The sequence below is a fragment of the Pocillopora verrucosa genome, chromosome 12 (assembly GCF_036669915.1).
Source record: "Pocillopora verrucosa isolate sample1 chromosome 12, ASM3666991v2, whole genome shotgun sequence".
NCBI lineage: Eukaryota > Metazoa > Cnidaria > Anthozoa > Scleractinia > Pocilloporidae > Pocillopora > Pocillopora verrucosa.
Window position 1 is genome coordinate 15,203,072 of NC_089323.1, and position 23,876 is coordinate 15,226,947.

A 23,876-nucleotide genomic window follows, 5' to 3' on the forward strand; every position below is an offset into this window, starting at 1 on the left:
GCCTTTGTATAAATAGTCTTTCGATGTAAATTCAAAGACAGACCGGCATCTAATTTTGAACGACAAAACCTGTTTTACGATACAAACAGGATTGAAGCAACAACGTTCGCCACTTTATGCACAACCTCGATAAGAAGTATGCTTAATTTGGTGAATGAAGTAAAATTGTCTTTTATTGCGAATTGATAACTCTTGAAAAAATACGTCATGTTTTTAACTTAAGAGCCCATGGGAGTAACGAAGACTTACCAGGGGGCGCTGATGATTTACATAATATTAGCGCCAAAAAAAATACACGTCTAGGAGATAGATATAACATGCAAATGATAAACGGTCGAAAAAAGGATATGTATGACTTATCTTGGAGATAAAAATGTGTTTTCGTATGAATGGATTTAGGTAAAACAACTAGGATTTCTATGCAGTTCAGAGTTGCCACTCAGAGCGCTTTAAGTAGGACAATTTCATACGGTTTAATTTCTGATTTCATATTTCCAGCTTAAGGCTGTTAAGTTGGTTGTTGAGGGGCTCATAATTTGGTCATTGCTTTTATTTATGTGGTGGCTCCTAAAGGAGCCGTTTGTAATTCGAAGTGAAGTCAACTTATGCTCTCTCTCCGCGGATTCGGCGGGCCAACTGAATGTCCTTGGGCATAATGGTGACACGCTTGGCGTGGATGGCGCACAAGTTGGTGTCTTCAAACAGACCGACAAGGTAAGCCTCGCTAGCTTCCTGGAGAGCCATCACAGCCGAGCTCTGGAAACGCAGATCAGTCTTGAAGTCTTGAGCAATTTCTCGCACAAGACGCTGGAAGGGCAGCTTGCGGATCAACAGCTCGGTGGATTTCTGGTAACGACGGATCTCACGAAGAGCGACTGTACCAGGTCTGTAACGATGCGGTTTCTTGACTCCTCCGGTGGCAGGAGCGCTCTTACGAGCTGCCTTTGTGGCGAGCTGTTTTCGTGGAGCTTTTCCACCGGTTGATTTTCGTGCGGTTTGCTTCGTACGTGCCATTCTGTGCAACGACTCTGAATGAGTGATGATGGGGAATTGTTTATTGAAATTGATTTATACCTGGCGGGCTTACTTGTGATTGGCTCAAAATGAAGAGATTTGATTGGTTAGGTACGAAAGTTGTGCATAGTTTCACGGATCTGCGATCTTATTTTGATCCGAAGTAACATGAAAGGTCGTTTAGGGATAACCTAAGTATTATTCTCCCTTTAAATTTAACATAAAGCATAAATAGAGAGGAAAAACTATTTTTAACGTAGTTCACAAGTGACTTTTGGATGGGAGAGACTTGTTTTCCGATGAAGCATACGCGCGCGGGAATACCGTGTGATTTATGTTAATACATGTTAATATAACAGTAAAATGATGATTAGATATTTGACTCAACCAATAGCAACCCTTATTCCCATTCTGTTTTCTGAGAGGTCTTATCTTTTTGTATAAAACCTAATAACGTCCGTCTAATTGCCATAACTCAAACACAAGAGTGATAATCAGCATGTCCGGTCGCGGTAAAGGAGGTAAAGGTCTCGGAAAAGGAGGCGCCAAGCGTCACCGAAAAATCCTTCGTGATAACATCCAAGGAATCACTAAGCCAGCCATCCGTCGACTTGCTCGCCGTGGCGGTGTCAAGCGAATCTCCGGCTTGATCTACGAAGAGACCCGTGGTGTTCTCAAAGTTTTTCTCGAGAACGTGATCCGTGATGCTGTGACATACACGGAGCACGCCAAAAGGAAGACTGTGACAGCCATGGATGTGGTGTACGCTTTGAAGAGACAGGGCCGCACTCTGTACGGATTTGGCGGTTAGACAGACCATCCTGCCACAATACAAACGGCTCCTTTAGGAGCCACCAAATACAAAGAAAGTCATGATCAATACACATGTATGTTTTTTTACGAACGCTTATATCTCGCACATACAGATAATTTGCCAAGGGAAATATCTGCACCATCCGCACGCAATACGATATGGGGCAGTAGCTCGGACAAAGAACGTTGCGCGCATACGAAGAACAATCGAAATCTCTTTGGCATTACTTGCCCGCTTTCTCTTTTCCCTCAACCTTCCCTCCTTCTAACCTTGTTTCTACAGTTGAATACTTTTACAACCATTAGGTTTTTCCATAAAGCTATTCATAATCCAAGAGCATTCTTCGCTTGTTGCTTGTTAGTTACCTACATCACTATCCTTTCCGAGTGTTCTTTTATGAATCGCCTGAGTATAAATTGACTATAAAATCAGGATCAAACCAGCTCAATTTCAAACTGAAGTTAGACGCTATTTCTTATAACCGCCAGTAACGTCGGCATCAAAGATTCAACGATAAACAATTTTGGCGCGCAATTCACGCCTGTTTGCGTCGAGTAAAAGTTCTGATGGCGTTATTTCTAAGATCTTGTCTCTGTACGGATATGGCTGTTAGATAGACCCCCCTGACACAATACAAAGTGCTCTTTTAGGAGCCACCAATTATAAGAAAAGCCATGACCAATAATTTTGTTTCCTTTTATGCGTGAATTAAAATCGTATATCCTTCGCTCATACTGTTAAACAAACTGCGTGTCACTGTAAAGTATTGAAGCGCGAAGAACAGCACATCGCATGCAAAAGAAAAATGAATAAAGTCGCCCAAACATTATATCACATGGCAGCCCTGACTCGCTTTCACCGTTTGCTCTCAAGCCTTGTATTTCCATTTTAATATTTAAAACGACCATCAAGCTGTATTTTCCAAGCACCCCTGTTAACACATTTATTTCCAATCTTATCTTTATCTTGCGGGTCGCATGAGTTACATTGACAGTACAATAAAATTCACACCGCCTTACCCTCGAACCAGCCCTGCTTTCAAACTGATTTGGGCGCAATTTGTTATAACCGCCAGTGATGTCGACATAAAAATGGCGCGACATTTACAAACCTTTGCGATTTTGGTGCGCGAAAAAATTTATAAAGTGTATTAAGTCGTTGGCCGACATTGGTATCAAAAGAACCTTTAGACTTTTCAATTTATGACATGGATTTGGAAACTGGGGGAAGGGGTTCTGAGATGATATTTTGATAGTTCTTATTCACTTTATCGTCTACAGCTAGTCAAGACTTTTGTAGTATGTGGTGGCTCCTACAGGAGCCGTTTTTATGGGTTAAAGCTGATTTATGCCTTGGGTTTCTTTTCGGTCTTCTTGGGCAGAAGTACAGCCTGGATGTTGGGAAGAACACCTCCCTGTGCGATGGTGACACCGGCAAGAAGTTTGTTCAACTCCTCGTCGTTACGGACAGCCAGTTGAAGGTGACGGGGAATGATTCTTGTCTTCTTGTTGTCACGAGCAGCATTGCCCGCCAACTCAAGAATCCCGAAGCTTCCCGCCTTGCCCACTACAACAAAAAGTCGACCATCAGCTCTCGCGAAATCCAGACCGCTATCAGGCTGCTTCTGCCCGGTGAACTGGCAAAACACGCGGTCAGTGAAGGAACCAAGGCTGTGACCAAATACACCAGCAGCAAGTAAACTCACTTTGTGGGTTTCCCGCCAAAACAAACGGCTCCTTTAGGAGCCACCAAATGTTAAGAAAGTCAATCATTAACGTAATACGAGCTTAAATGAAAATTTCCCTTAATATCGACTATGATGGTTTGGATTTGGTTAGTGTTTTCTTTGTGTATAAGGTCTGTTTTTAAACTGAACGCGTGAACTGTTTCTTGACCGGGCGAAACAAAATGTAACAAATAAAATGAAAGAGCGCAGCAAACATGAGTCATAGATAGGACGGGTAGGGAAGCGAGGAGTATTGTTCAAAGTGTATAGCAAAGTGTCACATTAGAATTATAACTTTGAAGAACCAAATTTTTTTTCTTTAATTATCACCAGTAAGTACCTGAATGATGATCGATCTACAATAGATCTCCGGATTTTGAAGCTCTTCTTAGCGGCCAGTGTACTGGACGCGGCGGGATCTTTAACAGAAATATATGCTATTGATTCATGGATGAGCTGCGAGACTCAGACGGCCTGAAAAAGAACCCCAGTAGTAGAGTCAGACATTCACTTAAGCCCATTCTTAGTGCACCTCAACTTTCAAAACATAAAAGATCGAGAACTAGCCTGTGAAACTAATGGTCCTGTTTGCGCTTAAAGCGTTAGTCATTAGTCCCAAGTCTTTTGCGGCTTCGCCGCTTGTTTTTATGCTTCAAAGTGGAGCACAAATGCCGCAAGGTCTATGTCATACTCGACAAATTTGGAGTTTCAAAAAACAGAAAACTTTGGAAGCTACAGGGAAAGAATGATAACTTTGCTTAGCCTGGAGATATTCTCCAGAGACCGATGATTGCTCAGAGCGATAAAAGGAGGCAGTTTTGAGATAAACCTCCCCGTTTCTCTTTCTTTTAAGCTAGGCGAGGAACGCGATGCGTGACAAGGTTAACATCGCTATGTACCTAGTGTATCTGTCATGGACTGTGCGTAGGAAAATTGTCACAAATAAACAAGGACAGGTTCAGGCGCCCATTCTAAAATTGATGCGTAAAATAACTTCGCCCTTTATGCATCCTTATAGCAGCGATATCCTCATAAAACCGAATTTAGCTGACGATAAAGTGACCAATATCGGGAAAACTTTAGTGGGGGCCACAACCAAATTTATCGAAAAGTTAAACTCGATTATCAAAGACGGTTTAAATACTCAGTTGGTCATAACTTTTTCTTAAATGTGGTGGCTCCTAAAGGAGCCGTTTTTTAAATCAGGAGTTTATGTCCTCCCTATTTCTTGGCCGCTTTCTTCTTCGGAGATTTCTTCGGAGCTTTCTTGGCGGGCTTTTTAGCTGCAGGCTTCTTCGCTGCTGGTTTTTTGGCCGCAGGTTTCTTTGCTGCTGGCTTTTTAGCGGCAGCTTTTTTCGCTGCTGGCTTTTTGGCGGCGGGTTTCTTTGCTGCCTTCTTCGCCGCTGGTTTCTTCGCTGCTGCCTTTTTGGCGGCGGGCTTCTTTGGTTTGGCAGCAGGCTTCTTCTTTGCAGCTGGCTTTTTCTTCGGCTTCTTCTCTTTCTTTTCCTCCTTGGGCACCTTGAAAGAACCAGAAGCACCAACTCCCTTGGTGTGGACAAACTTGCCACTAGTAACACCCCTCTTCAAAGCCATCTTCAAGTGCGAGCCGACCTCACCAACCTTGTAGTTGGCTTTGATGTACTTCTCGATGGCTTGGCGGGAAGAACCATTTCGCTCTTTCAACGCTAAGATAGCAGCTTTGATCATGTCTGCATATGGTGGATGCTCGGCTGGCTTTTTGGGCGCAGCTGGCTTCTTTTTAACGGGAGACTTTGCTTCGGACATGTTGTGTGCTGTAGAACCTTCGGAACTAAGACTAATAGTGAGTTATTGAGCGCGCAAGGTGATCTTATACTTAGTAAACGGACCACTGAGGAAACATGATTGCTACAAAATGGCGTCGCTCAAACTGTGTTAGTTTGCTTGACATTCTGGTCGATAACAAGCTAATTCAGGAACTTCAAATCTTTGCCTATTAAATAGATCTTAGCTTCGTTATATGGCAAACATTATATGTGAAATATACTTTGATTTACCCAAAGTTAGAATGACATTTTACGGTCAAAAGTCTACAAAGCGGTGTGATTCCAAAAAGAACTTAGGATAAATGACGAAAGAATGTCTCTTTAAATCGCTTTATTATATAATTAGACATTTTAGGAAAGAAGAGGTCCTGGAGTTTGAATTTGTATGAAGAAATGAGCATTTTGATGCATATTCAAAGGCAGAGTGGACTTTAAATTTGAACAAGAAGAACAAAACTACAATTTCCGCCATTTTATACGTGACCTGTATGCTAAATTTCTTGAATGAGCAAAATGACCCGAAAATATGGCTAAATAGCAATCGTTTGAAAATCAGTGGTGCTGGAACAAGGTTCTCAGCTTAGTGTGGCGGATTTGCCTCGCTTTCTTACACGCTGTTTATGCATGAATCAGTTGCGCGCTCTCGACTTTCGAGCAGACTTTATGCCACGAGCGGAGTGGAGTTAGAGAGCTGTATTCTCAGAAATAAAGTTTATTGACAAAGTAGAAATTGCACACAAGATGACAATGTGATGTGCTTCCTAAATGCTGCAACAGGTCTCCTTTACGTTGTGCAGTGAAGTTCAGAACTACGCGAAATAGCATACTGCTTGTGAGTATCTAGTATATTCTATTGTCGATCGATAGAGAGTCACTGTTACGATCCTTTATGGCGCGAGGTAGTAGGTCGGGACTTGCAAACATCCTATAGTTACGGTCGGAAAGCCGGAGTCCTAAGTAAGGCCTTTCTGTAAAAAATGAGTCTTTCGATGCAAATTCAAAGACAGACCGGCATCTAAATTTGAACGACGACAAAAACCTGTTTCACGATACAAACAGGATTGAAGCAACAACGTTCGCCACTATATGCACAACCATGATAGGAAGTGTGCTTAATTTGGTGAAAGAAGTAAAAGTGTGTTTTATTACGAATTGATAACTCTCGAAAAATGTATCATGTTTTAACTGAAAGAAACCCGTGGGAGTAACGACGAGACTTACCAGGGAGCGCTGATGATTTACATAATATTAGCGCCAAAAAGATTACATGTTTTAGAGACAGATATAACATGTAAATGATAAATGGTGAAAAATTAGTATGTTTGGCTTATCCTGGAGATAAGTTTTCCTATGAACGGCTGTAGGTTGGACAACTGTGATTCCTATGCGGTTAGGACTTGCCACTCAGAGCGCTTTAAGTAGGACAATTTCAGATAGTATAATTTCTCATTTCATAACTCCAGCATAGCGCTGTTAAGTTGGTTGTTGAGGGGCTCATAGTTTGGTCATTGCTTTTATTCATGTGGTGGCTCCTAAAGGAGCCGTTTGTGATTTGAAGCGAAGTCCACTTATGCTCTCTCTCCGCGGATTCGGCGGGCCAACTGAATGTCCTTGGGCATGATGGTGACACGCTTGGCGTGGATCGCGCACAAGTTGGTGTCTTCAAACAGACCGACAAGGTAAGCCTCGCTAGCTTCTTGAAGGGCCATAACAGCTGAGCTCTGGAAACGCAGATCTGTCTTGAAATCTTGAGCGATTTCTCGCACAAGACGCTGGAAGGGTAGCTTGCGGATCAACAGCTCGGTGGATTTCTGGTAACGACGGATCTCACGAAGAGCGACTGTACCAGGTCTGTAACGATGAGGTTTCTTGACTCCACCGGTGGCAGGAGCGCTCTTACGAGCTGCCTTTGTGGCGAGCTGTTTGCGGGGAGCTTTTCCACCGGTTGATTTTCGTGCAGTTTGCTTCGTACGTGCCATCTTGTTCAACGACTCTGAATAACTGATGATGGGAAATTATTTATTGATATTGATTTATACCTGGCGGGCTTACTTGTGATTGGCTCAAAATGAAGAGATTTGATTGGTTAGGTACGAAAGCTGTGAATAATTTCACGGATCTGCGATCTTATTTTGATCCGAAGTAACATGGAAGGTCGTTTAGGCATAAGCTAAGTATTATCCTTGCTTAAATTTAACACATAGCATAGCTAAAGAGGAAAAACAAATATTTTTAGCGTTGTGCACATGTGACTTTTGGATAGAGCAGACTTGTTTTCCATTGAAACATACGCGCGCGGGAAAACCGTGTGATTTATGCTATAACAGTAAAATTATGCTTAGATATTTGACTCAACCAATAGCAACCCTTATTCCCATTCTGTTTTCTGAGAGGTCTTATCTTTCTGTATATAAAACTTAATAACGTTCGTTCAATTGCCATAACTCAAACACACGGCTGATAATCAACATGTCTGGTCGCGGTAAAGGAGGTAAAGGTCTCGGAAAAGGAGGCGCCAAGCGTCACCGAAAAATCCTTCGTGATAACATCCAAGGTATCACCAAGCCAGCCATCCGTCGTCTGGCTCGCCGTGGCGGTGTCAAGCGAATCTCCGGCTTGATCTACGAGGAGACCCGTGGTGTTCTCAAAGTTTTTCTCGAGAACGTGATCCGTGATGCTGTGACATACACCGAGCACGCCAAGAGAAAGACTGTGACAGCCATGGATGTGGTGTACGCTCTAAAGAGACAAGGCCGCACTCTTTACGGATTTGGCGGTTAGACAGACACTCTTAACACTAAACAAACGGCTCCTTTAGGAGCCACCAAATACAAAGAAAGTCATGATCAATACACATGTGTGCCGTTCATATAGATAATTTGAAAAAGAAAATAAATTGCACCATCCGCGCGCGGCACGATATGGGGCAGGAGCTTGGAAAAGAACATTGCGCGCAAACGAAGAGCAAATGAAATCTCGTCGGCATTACTTGCCCGCTTTCTCTTGTCCCTCTATCCTCCCTCCCTCTAACCATGTTTCTACAGTTGAATATTTATATAACCATAAGGTTTTTCCATAAACTATATATAATCCAGTTGTATACTTCGCTTGTAAGTTACCTGCATCAGTTTCTTCCCTTTCCGATTGTATTTTTAGCATAAATTGAACATAAAATCAAAATCAAACCAGCTCACTTTCAAACAGGAATTAGAAGCAATTTCTAAAAACCGCCAGCGACGTCGAAATGAAAGATTCAACGATAAACGATTTTGGCGCCCAACTGAAGAGGGTTGTGCAATACACCCAAACTGAGTCCGATGGACGAAGGTCACGAACAACCAGACTCACCGAAAGTCAGTTAGCGAGAGACTTAGTAAATATACAGTAAAGTATATAAATTTTGGTTAGCGAGTGCTCAGTATTTTTCTGGTCAAAATTCTAGCAGCCACCTTTGATTCTTTGATTTTTACAGCAGCCTAAGGGTGGAGAGAGAAAGAAATAAAAGTTTTATTAAGTTGGTGAAAAATGGTCGCAAGGAAGGAGAAGAGAGGGGGTCCCCACGGGAGTATAATTGGCATGCTCTCGCATTTCATTTCGTGAGATGGTTGATTATACAAACAACCAAGTAGAGCAAGATTTCATGAGGAGGTGGAGGTTTTGTTCGATTCTCGTATTTCATGTATGTGACATGTTGTCGTCTCGCCTTAGTTTAGACATTTATGCCTTGTTTTAGATGGTTTTAGATTGTTTGTGAGTGGTTGTTGAAATTTTTGAGGTGGTTGTAGGTGGTTTTAGGTCGTTCCATGTTTTAGTACTTACGGATGCTTTATAAATTCAAATGCTAAAATGTTCTGCGAAATGTTTTTATTGCAATTTTTTTTTCCTACCGTGGTGCTAACCCACTGAACTCACTCTCTGAAGACATTCAATTTAAATCATCATTCAAAACCAAAATTAGCACTCACAACTGCTCATTATCTCAGATTCATATGATTATTTCTTTAGACATTTAAATGTACTTTTTAAAATGTTGTTATAATAATTTAGATGTTAAATTCAGTATTGAACTAACCACATGCCCCTTGCAGAAATCAACCCAGTTGATGGGGTAAGTGTGTTTTATATAAAGTCTTTTAATTACTTCATCTCAGTTTGATGTCAGGCTATAAATGCTTGGTAGTAAAAACAGTTTCTAAATTGACAGCTGGACTAGTGTTGCCAAATTTTTAGACTTAAAAGTACAAATTTAGTTACCAAGGTTTATTACCACTGGCTACTATTGGTCATTCCACTGTTATGACGTTTTACCAGGGCTTGGAAAAAATACTTTGCAACTTGCAAATATCCACATATATCATATGTTAAACCATTAAAAAAGGAATACTTATCACATGATGTTTTCTGGTTCTTATCAGTTATTCACCCATATTCTATTAAATTTGTTAATATTGTTTTAACAGGGTCAAAGCCTCGCTCAAATTCAGCTGTTCAATCTGTTATAATTCACTGCGGAAGAAACCTGAACATTTGACAAATATTTGATAAATAGTGATGCTAAGGAGAAGGAAATGGGCAAGAGAGTGAGTTAAATCCCACTAGTGACCAAGACAGAATTTCTCCTTACAATATCAATACAATATCAAGCAGGCAGGTGATGAGAATAGAGAAGAATATAAATTATGGGATTATTAGTTGATCCAATACCAAATTCTCTGAACTACCATCATAAGAATTGTATGGCAGATAGTGAGGAGAATTACCAATGAGATCTTGGGAGCGAAAGGGTTATGATAGTAAATATAAAATGTGACTGGTTGAATCTAGGGATGATGACACTTATTTTTAAAGTTGTAGTGTTTTAGAATGTTTAAGTCTACCCTCCCCACCCCCCTTGTTTGTATATCGGAGCATGCATGTTGCAATGTTGAGAATTAAAACAACGTGTTGGATTCCTTTTCAAAGGTGTTCTTTACTGTTTGTGTTAAACCCGTAAATTCACAACAAAAGTGTGGAAAACAAAAGAAACATATTAGCCCGTGAGTGATGATTTTGAGCTACAAATGAGAAAACAAGTGAAAACTTCCACTGCATTCCTGTTAGCTGCTCAAGCATGTTGTCTGATCAGACATTGCAAACAATAGGAAATGATTGATCAGAAGCTGAAATCAGCAAACAATCTCAACTCATATTAATAACTGTTTGATTATAAAGCAAAATGGAGTTGTGAACACTGACCTAACATCTTAACAAATGTAACAAAAAAGCTTTATTATATAATTATTACATATTGTTTAATTAATAAACATGTTGAATGTTGATGTTTTTATTATCATGTTTTACTCTTTCATTGTTCAGTTCTCAGCAATGCCCCTCAAGCCTCTGTCATGGAATATAAAAGATGTAAGCTGAAGTGATTCAGCTGAGGAAAGATCTACAGGTAAGAATTAGACTTGGCCATCAATGGCTGGTTCCTATTGTGGAAATTTCTTTTCACCATGGAGCAAATATCCTCTTCTCAAATATGAGAGGATTGTGTAATGAACAAGTAATGGGATCCTAGATTTTGTGTCATTTGTAGCCATAATGATCCTCCTGAATGCTTGGATAAAGTTACAGTATGTTTCAGTTGGATGAAAGCAAAAAAAAAAAAAATACAAAATACTGAGGAAAGCAAACACACAAAGAGCAAACAAACAAACAAACAGGATTTGTAACTAAAGAAAATGATCAAACTCAGTTCTTGAGGTCTGCCAACATGACAGCCAAAGAAGTTGGTGTGCAAAAAGAAGACAAAAATAGAAAAATTAGTGTGGGGTGGGGTGGGAGGAACTTGAGAACCTGCAGAAAAACAGTCAGAGCATTTAAGACAAGAACTGAAAACAAACTCAATCAAGAGATCTAGGAGTTAAAACCAGGCTAAGCATTGGAAACTATGAAACTCTTTCACAATTATAGCATACTTCCTCTTGCTAATGTTTTCACCCAATGGATCTCAACAATAATTCTCCTTACTTTCTGCTCTCCATTTTCCATAATTTTGCCTTGAGTTGTTGTTGTTAAGTCAATACTATATTATTTTTTATTCTTATCTCCTGCCTAGTTTGGAATTATATTTATATTTTAAGGAAAAATTAGTTACAGATCATTCAGAAGAATTCGGGAACATATTTATCTTACTCAGGATTACTAATTGCCTCCTGAATTGACAGTTTTGTGAACTTTAAACTGCAGGTGACACAAAGAGGAAAAACAGCAGTGCCTTCAGTTCAAGAGACTGTTAAAAGAATTATTTGTGAGGAGGTAAGATTTCAAATCTTATTTTTAAATTGGATTCTTTCAATAACTAGACTTCTTTCAGATAGATTTGTCTTTTCAAAGCTGTTTTTCATTAGATAGTGGTTAGTAACCTACTTGCAGAGAAGTATTCAGTTGGCAAGAACCAAAAGCGGCATTGATAATGACTTTGAAGTGTTCGTACCTTTGAATTTTGGGAACTTTACTTTCATCGATCAAAAGTTAATTTTGTGGACATGGGCTGTGCCTGAAACAAATGAAAAATTTAACTCTTGATTTTAAAGGAACTTCTTGTTTATGCAAACTGAACTTGTCTCCTCTGGTCCCATGTATGGTGCCATACAGTCCTCAGGAAAATTTTTTCAAAATTGTTTTTCCTGATGATAAATAGGCTTTCTCCTTATTTTACACACAAGGAATGTGGTGTAGAGGGGGGAGGGTGGGGGGAGAATTTGATGATGATCTAACGCAATAGTACATCATTGTTACAATTGCCTTTCTTTTTTTCTTCTCTTTTAGCCCCATAACATTGGAGTTTATAAGTCTCTAAAAGTCAAATTGGATCTCCTGGACTATTAAAAAGCAGGATGGAAATGCAATAATTGCTGTTAGTAACATTATTACTTACTAATTAAAATCTTTATTATTTGCTTCTTACCTTAATAAAATCCTTCTTTGCTTAATCATTTTCTCTGAAGGTCCTTTAGGGCATAGAAATTTGTTGGCTTTCCTCGTGTGCTGGATGTAATGATAGGTATTTATGTCAATCCACTACCACTCTGAAAACAGTGAAAAAAAATATTTTACAAAACTTTTCCAAAAAAGATCCACGACACGTATGCCACATATAGCAAAGTTCCCTTCCCCCCCCCTCCCTCTATGCTCCCTTCCTCTACCCACAAAATATGGATTTTCCTATTATTCAAAGGTAAGGAACCTGTGGTTAAAGCGGGATTCCTGTGGTGAGGATCACTGTTCCTTTATTCATTTTTCAGGTGGTCTTGTTCTTTAGGAAATCACCACCCCCACCCCTTCGTTTAAGATTTTATTCTATCTCTTTGTGGCACTGAACAAGACAATTTACAGTACAACAAAAGATGATATAAATGGTCTTTCCAGACAACAAAGTTTTAACTAATCAAGCGTGATCAAGGTCATGGTGTTACTCATCCACCTATCAGCTGGTCAAGGTAACACGTGTAGAGCCAAGAGCCTCAGGAACCCGTTGTCGACAAACAAGATGAGAAACAGGTCAGGAAAATGGCCATGTAAACCACTATAGCTAACTCAAGGGGGCGTGGAAAAAATGTCCTCTGGTGACATTAAGGCAGAACAGCATAACGAGACAAAGAGAAGATCAGGTTTACTTTCTATGATATGATATGACCATGTTTTTATGTCATCAAATTTTCAAGGCTTCCAAATCGTATTCTCTTTCTCAATGATCTTTTACCTTATCAACCAAGGTAAGCAAGATAGAGTTTGCGCACAAGCTAACTCAAAATGGCCCCCATTACCGGTCCACGGTACTGTTTTTGTCGCGTGAAGGCATCAGGACTTTGGTTACCCCCCCTCCCTGGTGGGATGCTAGTTTATCGTAGCTTACCCCCCCCCCTCCGGCTCAGAATTTTCGTAAGGTTTCCTAACAGGTTACACACCTGACTTGAAAAGAGAAGACAAGAGGAAAATTCGTTTGATGGTAAACTTCGCGGGAAAATTAATGCACCATCCGGGAGTGGTCTTTTGAGCTTTAGTTTCCATTATAAGTCCCTTTGCGCAAATTTGGATCGTTCGGGGATTATAAAGAGAAAAAAATGAGAGAAAATAAATGGATAGAGTCAAATTTCGGAGGAAAAATTTTTTCTCATTTCTTTTTTCGTCTTTTTTATTTTCTGGGAATGGCTCCTTCCCGTAGGGAGTCAATATGCCAGCCTCGACGGTATTAATTAGACTACACTTTGCCAAAGTTTGTTTGTTTGTCGTTGTCGAATCTAACGTGAAATTTCCCTTAAAATATAATGGTGGCAATGTTCTTCATCTCAATCTACTAAGCTTTATTAAAACAAATTAGGCTGCTAAGATTACAAATTTTCCTTTTCTCCTCTAAATATGTCATTTCGACGATTAAAAATTAACTTAATAAGCTAACGTAAAGCGGTCATGCAAAAAATTACGTTTAACTTAATGGAAATGAATTGAAACTCTGATGCCCTTCTTTTGCCGGTGTACACCTTCTTCAATTGCAAAACCATCTTTAAATTGAAAATACTTCGATTTATGAAAACTATTTCAATATCTTATTGTTCGAACAATCATGCATATCTTTAAAACAACGAAGAGAATCACAGTTATGAACTCTGCCTCGCTCCCAAAATGAGGATTAAGTGTCTGGGTGTCACGGGTTTCGAATCCCGTGGAAGCCAGGCGTTTTTCAGGCTTTATTTCTTTGATTTCTTTACTTGTAGTTTACCTGCAACGATTATTTCTTTGCATGCTAGAAAATATTCAAAAAAAGAGAAAAAAATCAATACTTCAGCCATTCTTGCCCTCAAGTTTTAGTTTGCCTTAGTAATTGTGCAACACTAACAATCTAAAATTCGGGCTAAGAGGTGACCTGTAACCTTTGCTGTTCTCTGGTACTTTGTGCGGGTCGAGATAATTAGCAGTTGGCGCGAATCTCAGCTAGATTAAATGGGTCAATTTTTATGTGTAAAAAAAGTAATTGATTAAAAAAAAAAAATTAAGATTTATCATTGATAACACGCCCCGTGTCCTGGCTTAAGCCAAACATACACCGGAATAATTGGTATTGCAATTGGAAACTTGAATTTGACGGTTAGACTTTCGCATCAAGGAATTAAGAAATTCTTGATTTACTTTTCAGCAATTCTCTGACGAATTTTGACCCGGGTAACCTACCCACGAGACCAACGTGAAGTCGACAGGTTTTTACGTATTTTTTCAGTGTTTTTCTTTAGAGACTTTACTTTACTGGTATTTACTGAACTGCATCAGTGCAATTTCCTTTTATGGCATCTGTTCGTGTTCATCTTGACCCTCAACTTCAGTTATTGATGCTTCTTTTCCTTGGGATCTGAAATCAAAGGAACATTACAGTCATTGAACTAAACAGCGTTTTGATGACGTAAAGTTGTTGGCGTGAAAGGATTTTATAGGTTTTGTTTTCGCGGCTAAAAGGAAAGACGAATAAAACCGGAGCAGAGTAAATCAGATCACTTGCGTAAATTCATCTCCGAGAATGATTTTCATCACTCTTTAAAAAGCGAAGTTTACCAACCTTTTATATCAGCTTATTGCAGATAACTGTACGGTAACATACATTCAGTAAAATTCTGTATAAATATTGCTACTTACGATTCTTTACAGATTTGTCCAAAATCGACTGTGACGTCATCACCAATGAGTACAAACGGAGCCCAGAACCGCGGGGCATTGAACTTTTGTGATTCTCGCAGACATTTCATCGCCCGATTGAGTGACACACTGGCGCTGTTTCCATCCTTCAGATGTTGGTAAAAGCTTCTCATAAACTCCATGGTGGCCTCGTCATCAATTGACCAGAGTGCGACCAGAACAGAACGAGCACCAGCACCGAGAAAAGCCCGTGCAATGCCGACCACACCCTCACTTGACACTTTGCCCTGTGCACTGTGAGCACAGCTTAACACAACAAGCTTTGCACGCAACTTAGCTGCTTGTACATCTGAAATGGTTAACATGAAATCTGGTTCTTCCGGTCTTCTGTATTTTCGTTCTGGATTTGGAGCCAATGCAATTTCCCCATTGTCGATTTTTCCGTGCGCAGCAATGTGCACCAAAGCAACCGAACCGATTCTCTTTAGCACCTCAGCCTTGGTTGCTGCTTTTCCGGTGAGTGGCTGGATACCGAGCATCGCTCCGATCATCTCCACTTCCTTTTTGGCGAAAGGCAAGGATGAAAATTTGTCCTCTCCCAGCAAGGTGGTAATTTCTTCTAGATTTGGATCTCCTACGAGTAACGCCCCACTCTTTTGGTGATAATCTTCAGGAGAATCGTTAATCAGTTTCATACACATCAATGACGGAAGAAACCGCAATCTCACGGATTCACTGAGGTACTTTGATTCGGAATCCAAAAATGCAGCAAAAGGGGCGAGGCACAGTGGACCATCAGGAACGACGACCAACTCACCATCTTCGATGAAATTTGAAATAGGACTTATGATGCACTCATGAAAGAGACGTAGAGGATTCTTGTCAGACTGTAATAGGTTTCCTGTTTCTTCACCGGCGGGTGGCAATTCTTGTTCGGTGCTTGTCTCATCTAATGTGCAGTTTTCACAGACTACACGGAATTGTCCTCGTACTTCTTCATAAGCCTTCTTCCTTAAACTCTTTAAATAGTCGGTCGCACCTCCCAAGCGATATTTTACTTCCTTCTGTGTAAACTGTACATTTCCGTCTTTCCCGATTACCCACAGGTTAACTGCGTTTTCTTGTAGTGCAACAAAAAGCGTCGGACCAGAGATATTAGTGACCATTTCGAAGATCCCTGGTTGAACCTCAGCTGATCCAGAAACTGGCAGTTGGGAGCCATATCGTAGTTTGATGAGATCTAACAAGGCTTGGGCTCGTCCTTGGTCCGCAACACACAACGCCTCGTCGAATTTTGATAGCTTAAGCAAAGTTCTCCAGAGAGCATTATAACTGCATTGATGTGCATTGCGGAAGGTTACTTTCAACTCATCTTTAGCTTGAAGAACTCTTAACTGATTGAAAAATCTAACACTGCGTTGATAATAATCAACCGCTTGGTGCAAGTCACCAGAGCTTTCAAAAATAAGACCCATTTTTTGGAATGAAAATCCTTCGCTCATTTCCTCCCCTGTTTTCTGGCGGAGGTTACGAGCTTTCTTGTGATACTCCATGGCTCGTTCAAAGTCGCACTTTTGGAAAAAGAAATCGCTGAAGGCCCACAAGGCCTTTGACTCGATGGACCGGTCTCTCAGTTCTTTGGCAATGGTAAGCGCTTTCTCAAGGTACTCTTTTGCCAACTTAAAATCAGCGCGTCGAGCATAAACCATTCCAAGAACGGAATAGGCGGAAGCCTCTCGTCCCTTATCCCCACTGTCCTTAGCGAGATCAATCATTTCCTGAGAAAATTCCGTAGCTCGAAACAATTTACCCAGGCTGAAATAACTTGAACCAAGGCATTCTAAGGAGGTTAGCCTGTCTGCTTGATCTTGGGCAATGTTTCTACATAACGTGGCGTACTCGATGGCTTGATTGAGATCACCCAGCTTGTAATAATCCATACCAAGATTTTTGTAGGCCCTTCCCACGCGTGTTCTGTCTCCCAGTTCTTTAGCGATATTAAGATACTGCCTGTGGTGCTCTATTGCTTGATTGAAATCATGCAGCTCAAGGTAAGCCAAGCCGAAATCGTCGTGGGCTTGTCCCTCGCCTGCCCTGTCTGCCAGTTCTTTAGTAATACTAAGATTTTTCCTGGCGTACTCTATGACTTGATTGAAATCGCCAAGCTTGTGATGAGCCGAGCCAAGGTCGTGGTAGGCACGTCCCTCGCCTGCCCTGTCTCCCAGGTCTTTAACAATACTAAGATATTGTTTGTAATACTCTATGGCTTGATTGAAATCATCCAGCTCGTGATAAGCCGAGCCAAGATCGTGGTAAGCACGTCCCTCGTCTGCCCTGTCTCCCAGGTCTTCGGCAATGGTAAGATGTTGTTTGTGGTACTCTATGGCTTGCTTGAAATCGCCCAGCACGCGATAAGCCAAGCCAAGATTGTGGTAGGCCCTTCTCTCGCCTGCCCGGTCTCCCAGTACTTTGGCAATAGTAAGATGGTGTTTGAGATACTCTGTGGCTTGGTTGATATCACCCAGCTGGTAATAAGCCATGCCAAGATCGTGGTAGGCATGTCCCTCGCCAGCCCTGTCTCCCAGTTCTTCAGCAATAGAGAGATGTTTTTTGTGATACTCTATGGCTTGATTGAAATCCCCAAGCTTGTGATAAGCCGAGCCAAGATCGTGGTAGGCATGTCCCTCGCCTGCCCTGTCTCCCAGTTCTTTAACAATACCAAGATGTTGTTTGTGGTACTCTATGGCTTGATTGAAATCATCCAGCTGGTAATAAGCCGAGCCAAGATTGTGGTACGCATTTCTTTCGTCTGCCCTGTCTCCCAGTTCTTCGGCAATAGTAAGTTGTTGTTTGTGGTACTCTATGGCTTTATTGAAATCATCCAGTTTAAGATAAGCCGAGCCAAGATGGTGGTAGGCCCGTCCCTCGTCTGCCCTGTCTCCCAGTTCTTCGGCAATAGTAAGATGTTGTTTGTGACACTCTATGGCTTGATTGAAATCACCCAGCTGGTAATAAGCCAAGCCAAGGTCGTGGTAGGCATGTCCCTCGCCAGCCCTGTCTCTCAGTTCTTCGGCAATAGTAAGATGTTGTTTGTGGTACTCTGTGGCTCGACTTATATCACCCAGCTGGTAAGAAGCCATGCCGAGATCGTGGTAGGCATGTCCCTCGCCAGCCCTGTCTCTCAGTTCTACGGCAATAGTAAGATGTTGTTTGTGGTACTCTATGGCTTGATTGAAATCACCAAGCTTGTGATAAGCCGAGCCAAGATCGTGGTAGGCATGTCCCTCGCCTGTCCTGTCTCCCAGTTCTTTGGCAATACTAAGGTGTTGTTTGTAATACTCTATGGCTTGAGTGAAATCATCCAGCTGGTTATAAGCCGAGCCAAGATTGTGGTAGGCATGTCCCTCGCCTGTCCTGTCTCCCAATTCTTCGGCAATAGTAAGATGTTTTTTGTGATACTTTATGGCTTGATTGAAATCACCAATCTTGTGATAAGCTGAGCCAAGATTGTGGTAGGCATTTCTTTCGTCTGCCCTGTCTCCTAGTTCTTCGGCAATACTAAGTTGTTGTTTGTGGTACTCTATGGCTTGATTGAAATCACTCAGCACGTGATAAGCCAAGCCAAGATTGTGATAGGCATGTGCCTTGCCAGCCCTGTCTCCCAGTTCTTCGGCAATAGTAAGATGTTGTTTCTGATACTTTATGGCTTGATTGAAATCACCAAGCTTATGATAAGCCGAACCAAGATGGTGGTAGGCATGTCCCTCGCCAGCCCTGTCTCCCAGTTCTTCGGCAATAGTAAGATGTTGTTTATGATACTTTATGGCTTGACTGAAATCACCAAGGTTGTGATAAGCCGAGCCAAGATTGTGGTAGGCGTTTCTTTCGTCTGCCCTGTCTCCCAGTTCTTCGGCAATAGTAAGATGTTGTTTGTGATACTGTATGGCTTGATTGAAATCACCAAGGTTGTGATAAGCCGCGCCAAGATTGTTGTAGGCATTTCTTTCGTTTGCCCTGTCTCCCAGTTCTTCGGCAATAGTAAGTTGTTGTTTGTGGTATTGTATGGCTTGATTTAGATCACCCAGCTTATGATAAGCCGAGCCAAGATTGTGGTAGGCCCGTCCCTTGTCTGCCCTGTCTCCCAGTTCTTCGGCAATAGTAAGATGTTGTTTGTGACACTCTATGGCTTGATTGAAATCACCCAGCTGGTAATAAGCCAAGCCAAGATCGTGGTAGGAATGTCCCTCGCCAGCCTTGTCTCTCAGTTCTTCGGCAATAGTAAGATGTTTTTTATGATACTTTATGGCTTGACTGAAATCACCAAGGTTCTGATAAGCCAAGCCAAGATTGTGATAGGCGTTTCTTTGGTTTCCCCTGTCTCCCAGTTCTTCGGCAATAGTAAGATGTTGTTTGTGATACTTTATGGCTTGATTGTAATCACCAAGGTTGTGATAAGCCGAGCCAAGATTGTTGTAGGCATTTCTTTCGTCTGCCCTGTCTCCCAGTTCTTCGGCAATAGTAAGTTGTTGTTTGTGGTATTGTATGGCTTGATTGAGATCACCCAGCTGGTAATAAGCCGAGCCAAGATTGTGGTAGGCCCGTCCCTTGTCTGCCTTGTCACCCAGTTCTTCGGCAATAGTAAGATGTTGTTTGTGACTCTCTATGGCTTGATTGAAATCACCCAGCTGGTAATAAGCCAAGCCAAGATCGTGGTAGGCATGTCCCTCGCTAGCCCTGTCTCTCAGTTCTTCGGCAATAGTAAGATGTTGTTTATGATACTTTATGGCTTGACTGAAATCACCAAGGTTCTGATAAGCCGAGCCAAGATTGTGATAGGCGTTTCTTTGGTTTCCCCTGTCTCCCAGTTCTTCGGCAATAGTAAGATGTTGTTTGTGGTACTGTATGGCTTGATTGAAATCACCAAGGTTGTGATAAGCCGAGCCAAGATTGTTGTAGGCATTTCTTTCGTTTACCCTGTCTCCCAGTTCTTCGGAAATACTAAGTTGTTGTTTGTGGTACTCTATGGCTTGATTTAGATCACCCAGTACGTGATACGCCAAGCCAAGGTTGTGGTAGGCATGTCCCTCGCCAGCCCTGTCTCCCAGTTCTTTGGCAATAGTAAGATGTTGTTTGTGATACTTAATGGCTTGATTGAAATCACCAAGCTTGTGATAAGCCGAGCCAAGATCGTGGTACGCATGTCCCTCGCCTGCCCTGCCTCCCAGTTCTTTGGCAATACCAAGATGTTGTTTGTGGTACTCTATAGCTTGATTGAAATCACCCAGCTGGTAATAAGCCGAGCCAAGATTGTGGTAGGCATTTCTTTCGTCCGCCCTGTCTCCCAGGTCTTCGGTAATAGTAAGATGTTGTTTGTGATACTTTTTGGCTTGACTGAAATCACCAAGGTTGTGATAGCCTGAGCCAGGATTGTGGTAGGCGTTTCTTTCGTCTGCCCTGTCTCCCAGTTCCTCGGCAATAGTAAGTTGTTGTTTGTGGTACTCTATGGCTTGATTGAAATCACCCAGTTGGTAATAAGCCAAGCCAAGATCATGGCAGGCATGTTCCTCGCCAGCCCTGTCTCCCAGTTCTTCGGCAATAGTAAGATATTGTTTGTGATACTCTATGGCTTGATTGAAATCACCAAGCTTGTGATAAGCCGAGCCAAGATCGTGGTAGGCATGTCCCTTGCCTGCCCTGTCTCCCAGTTCTTTAACAATACTGAGATGTTGTTTGTGGTACTCTATGGCTTGAGTGAAATCATTCAGCTGGTAATAAGCTGAGCCAAGATTGTGGTAGGCATTTCTTTCGTCTGCCCTGTCTCCCAGTTCTTTGGCAATAATAAGATGTTGTTGGTGGTACTGTATGGCTTGATTGAAATCACCCAGCACGCGATAAGCCAAGCCAAGATTGTGGTAGGCCCTTCTCTCGCCTGCCCTGTCTCCCAGTTCTTCGGCAATAGTCAAATGTTGTTTGTGGTACTCTGTGGCTTGATTGATATTACCCAGCTGGTAAGAAGCCATGCCGAGATCGTGGTAGGCATGTCCCTCACCAGCCCTGTCTCTCAGTTCTTCGGCAATAGTAAGATGTTGTTTGTGGTACTCTATGGCTTGATTGAAATCACCAAGGTTTTGATAAGCCGAGCCAAGATCGTGGTAGGCATGTCCCTCTCCTGCCCTGTCTCCCAGTTCTTTAACAATACTAAGATGTTTTTTGTGGTAATCTATGGCTTGAGTGAAATCATTCAGCTGGTAATAAGCCGAGCCAAGATTGTGGTAGGCGTTTCTTTCGTCTGCCCTGTCTCCCAGTTCTTCGGCAATAGTAAGTTGTTGTTTGTGGTACTCTATGGCTTGATTGAAGTCACCCAGCACGCGATAAGCCAAGCCAAGATTGTGGTAGGCCCTTCTCTCGCCTGCCCTGTCTTCCAGTACTTTGGCAATAGTAAGATGTTGTTTGTGGTACTCTGTGGCTTGATTGATATCACCCAGCTGGTAATAAGCCATGCCAAGATCGTGGTAGGCATGTCCCTCGCCAGCCCTGTCTCCCAGTTCTCTTGCATTGTGGAGGTCTTGCTTTATTATATCGATTACTGTCTTCGTCTTAGGTTTGAAAAAAAGGGAAAGATAACCGCATAAAAATTGCGTAACTATTTCGGTTCTAATGTGTGTTTTTCAAATTTAAAAATGAAAGCTGCAACTGTACCTTGGTTTACCAAAGGCCAAAGGCTTTTTAAGTGGAAATAAGTGTGTTTTCTTAAGATGTACTCTCTTCACAGTTAGTGAAAATCGAGTTTTATCAGTCGTTTCCAAAATCATAATTTAGTCCAAAACTCCAAAGTACCTTATTTTTTTAAAAAATCAAAAAAAAAAAAAAAAACGAAAAAAAATTCGGGGCTATTTGCTTGTTCCGACCTTTTAACGCTCATTTTTGTGGTCTCGATAATCAAACGTCGAACAAACTGCCTGTTGTTTACTTCATAGTGTACAATTTCCTTGTTTAGATATACTATTCAATGGCGTTGTCGGAAATCCCCATGTTCTTGGATGGTCAACTACGATGTATGTTATAAGAATGACATACTTTTTCCTGGCCTAACCCTAACCCTAACCCTAAGCCTATTTCAACGGCACATTAAGGTATCACTATACACTGAATGACCATAGTTCGTTTGCAACACTGTAATTAACTTAGTTCATGGGTAAAGAAGCATAAAAATATTTAGCAAAAATCCTCCAGCTAAAGGAAGTGTTTATCGACTATGTTGCTTTTGTAAGATATCAAACCGAATTTTCAACTGTTATGTTCTCGTGAAGCCCGAAATCTTTATTTATCTCGAAATGTGGTGTCAATGGTACATTATCAATAAAAAAATTTCAGTTGTAAAGGTAAAAGTCGACTGAAAGAACTTTACAACTTCTCGAGGTGTTTTCGGTCCCTCTTCGTTGGAATTTTAGGAAAACTTCCGAAAAGTCACGGAGGGATCCATAGTTTTTTAAATAATCGTGTGTCATTTCAGAGGATGCTAGAATTTTTTATGACTTCTTATGAGAACTAAGATGAAAAAGGCAAAGCCATTTACTAGACCATACACTTACATTTCCGGATTTGGAACATTCCCAGAATGACCTGTTTCTCAGTCGCCGCAGGGTATCGTTTCTTTGAATCTACATACAGTTAAGGCGCAAATAACACCGGCAAATGAGAATGTTGCTTTAGGACTGCATTTATACGCATCCGAAATTTCTTAATTGTAGTCTTTTCAACAGTTGGCGGGAATACTAGTGGTCAAGAAATTAGGCTCTGTGTTTGTGGCTTTCAGTTTCTAGATTTATTGTTTTGTATGTGATCGATGACATTCACTCCGTTATATTGGAGAGCGTTTTTCATTTGAACACTCTGAAGAGGCAAGATGTTTTCAAAATTCCGAAAAGGTTACATTTGGTGTGCGTGCCCTAAGTCTTAATACTAAATATTTCAACTTTGGCTCTTGGCATACTAAGAGAAACCACACTCTCTCTTTAGGTCTGACAAAAAGATACAGCTAATCCTTGAACACACCATCTGAGCGCTTCTTCAGGCTTATTCAGCGCAAGACAGGCACTTGCTCCTATTTAAAATAACACAGACAATCCTGTTAGACCAGATTCATACGAAAAAGTGTTCTCTAAAATACAGTTTCCCTTCGCTTAGGTGAAAAAGAGATTTTAGATTTTTTTGGCTTGTCCGCTTTTGAAACAGGACATCTTGCGAGGGAAACTTTGAAAAGAGCTGTGCGTCATATGGAAATATGATTCTCAAATTTGTCCGTAAGAGATAGAAATTTTCCCCGCGCTCTTTACTTCGAAAGATGAGTATCGGCGACTTTTAATTTACAGTTTCACGTCAATTTCTCGTTCTGAAATGGAAAATTTAAGCCAAAAGGAAAAAGTATGTCGGAGCAACAGCGCCTTTACTTCGAAAGATAAGTATCGGCGACTTTTAATTTACAGTTTCACGTCAATTTCTCGTTCTGAAATGGAAAATTTAAGCCAAAAGGAAAAAGTATGTCGGAGCAACAGCGCCTCATTCCATTTACACTAGTCAAGTGATGTCCAACTAATTAAAGCACCGTATGGCGTAGGGTAGTTTTTTACTTTTCCAAGAGAAAAAAAAATTACCTGTAACAATTGCCTTCAGATATGTTGGTTGTAGATGATGGGCGGTTGTTGCATCTCCCAGTGAATCCTGGTAATTGCCTTTTAAAGAGAAATGTATAATTTTTTTAGTCAACCGTAGTTACCAAAACCAAGCATAAAGAAGGAAACAAGGGCGTAGTTCGTTAATCGAGTTACATGGCTGACTCTCTGAGTGA

The 23,876-nt window shown here is 41.2% G+C and overlaps 5 protein-coding genes and 1 long non-coding RNA gene across 6 annotated transcripts; 1 reads left to right on the plus strand and 5 right to left on the minus strand.

The window, feature by feature from the left end:
• Positions 1 to 348: 348 nt before the first annotated feature.
• On the minus strand, positions 349 to 1,014 carry LOC136277225 (histone H3). Its single transcript, XM_066158946.1, has one exon. The coding sequence runs from the start codon at positions 1,012 to 1,014 to the stop codon at positions 604 to 606; it is 411 nt and encodes a 136-aa protein (XP_066015043.1). The 3' UTR covers positions 349 to 603.
• Positions 1,015 to 4,672: 3,658 nt separating this feature from the next.
• Positions 4,673 to 5,359, minus strand: LOC131788091 (histone H1-delta-like). The gene has a single exon (XM_059113464.1). It carries the CDS (start codon positions 5,337 to 5,339, stop codon positions 4,776 to 4,778), a length of 564 nt encoding a protein of 187 aa, XP_058969447.1. The 5' UTR covers positions 5,340 to 5,359; the 3' UTR covers positions 4,673 to 4,775.
• Positions 5,360 to 6,605: 1,246 nt separating this feature from the next.
• LOC131795868 (histone H3) lies at positions 6,606 to 7,345 on the minus strand. Its single transcript, XM_066158947.1, has one exon. The coding sequence runs from the start codon at positions 7,336 to 7,338 to the stop codon at positions 6,928 to 6,930; it is 411 nt and encodes a 136-aa protein (XP_066015044.1). The 5' UTR covers positions 7,339 to 7,345; the 3' UTR covers positions 6,606 to 6,927.
• A 3,373-nt stretch (positions 7,346 to 10,718) lies between these two features.
• LOC136277449 (uncharacterized) lies at positions 10,719 to 13,010 on the plus strand. The gene is made up of 4 exons (XR_010715884.1): positions 10,719 to 10,796; positions 11,591 to 11,659; positions 12,173 to 12,260; positions 12,649 to 13,010. It is a non-coding gene; the product is annotated as an uncharacterized lncRNA (long non-coding RNA).
• Positions 13,011 to 14,396: 1,386 nt separating this feature from the next.
• Positions 14,397 to 16,251, minus strand: LOC131788062 (tetratricopeptide repeat protein 28-like). Its single transcript, XM_066159559.1, has 2 exons — positions 15,029 to 16,251; positions 14,397 to 14,747 (listed from the first exon to the last, which is right to left on the minus strand). The coding sequence occupies exons 1-2, from the start codon at positions 16,192 to 16,194 to the stop codon at positions 14,681 to 14,683; spliced, it is 1,233 nt and encodes a 410-aa protein (XP_066015656.1). The 5' UTR covers positions 16,195 to 16,251; the 3' UTR covers positions 14,397 to 14,680.
• Positions 16,252 to 16,268: 17 nt separating this feature from the next.
• LOC136277205 (tetratricopeptide repeat protein 28-like) lies at positions 16,269 to 21,528 on the minus strand. Its single transcript, XM_066158899.1, has 2 exons — positions 16,390 to 21,528; positions 16,269 to 16,289 (listed from the first exon to the last, which is right to left on the minus strand). Exons 1-2 carry the CDS (start codon positions 21,526 to 21,528, stop codon positions 16,269 to 16,271), a joined length of 5,160 nt encoding a protein of 1,719 aa, XP_066014996.1.
• Positions 21,529 to 23,876: the final 2,348 nt, after the last annotated feature.

Excerpts from the sequence above, each read along its gene's own strand:
- LOC136277225 (XM_066158946.1), bottom strand. The coding sequence starts at position 1,014 with ATGGCACGTACGAAGCAAACCGCACGAAAATCAACCGGTGGAAAAGCT.
- LOC131788091 (XM_059113464.1), bottom strand. The coding sequence starts at position 5,339 with ATGTCCGAAGCAAAGTCTCCCGTTAAAAAGAAGCCAGCTGCGCCCAAA.
- LOC131795868 (XM_066158947.1), bottom strand. The coding sequence starts at position 7,338 with ATGGCACGTACGAAGCAAACTGCACGAAAATCAACCGGTGGAAAAGCT.
- LOC131788062 (XM_066159559.1), bottom strand. The coding sequence starts at position 16,194 with ATGGTCACTAATATCTCTGGTCCGACGCTTTTTGTTGCACTACAAGAA. Across the intron at positions 14,748-15,028 it reads GGACAAATCTGTAAAGAATC|ATCCCAAGGAAAAGAAGCAT; the intron begins GTAAGTAGCAAT and ends CTTTGATTTCAG.
- LOC136277205 (XM_066158899.1), bottom strand. The coding sequence starts at position 21,528 with ATGGCTTATTACCAGCTGGGTGATATCAATCAAGCCACAGAGTACCAC. Across the intron at positions 16,290-16,389 it reads AAGCTAAAGATGAGTTGAAA|GACGAGCCCAAGCCTTGTTA; the intron begins GTAACCTTCCGC and ends TTGCGGACCAAG.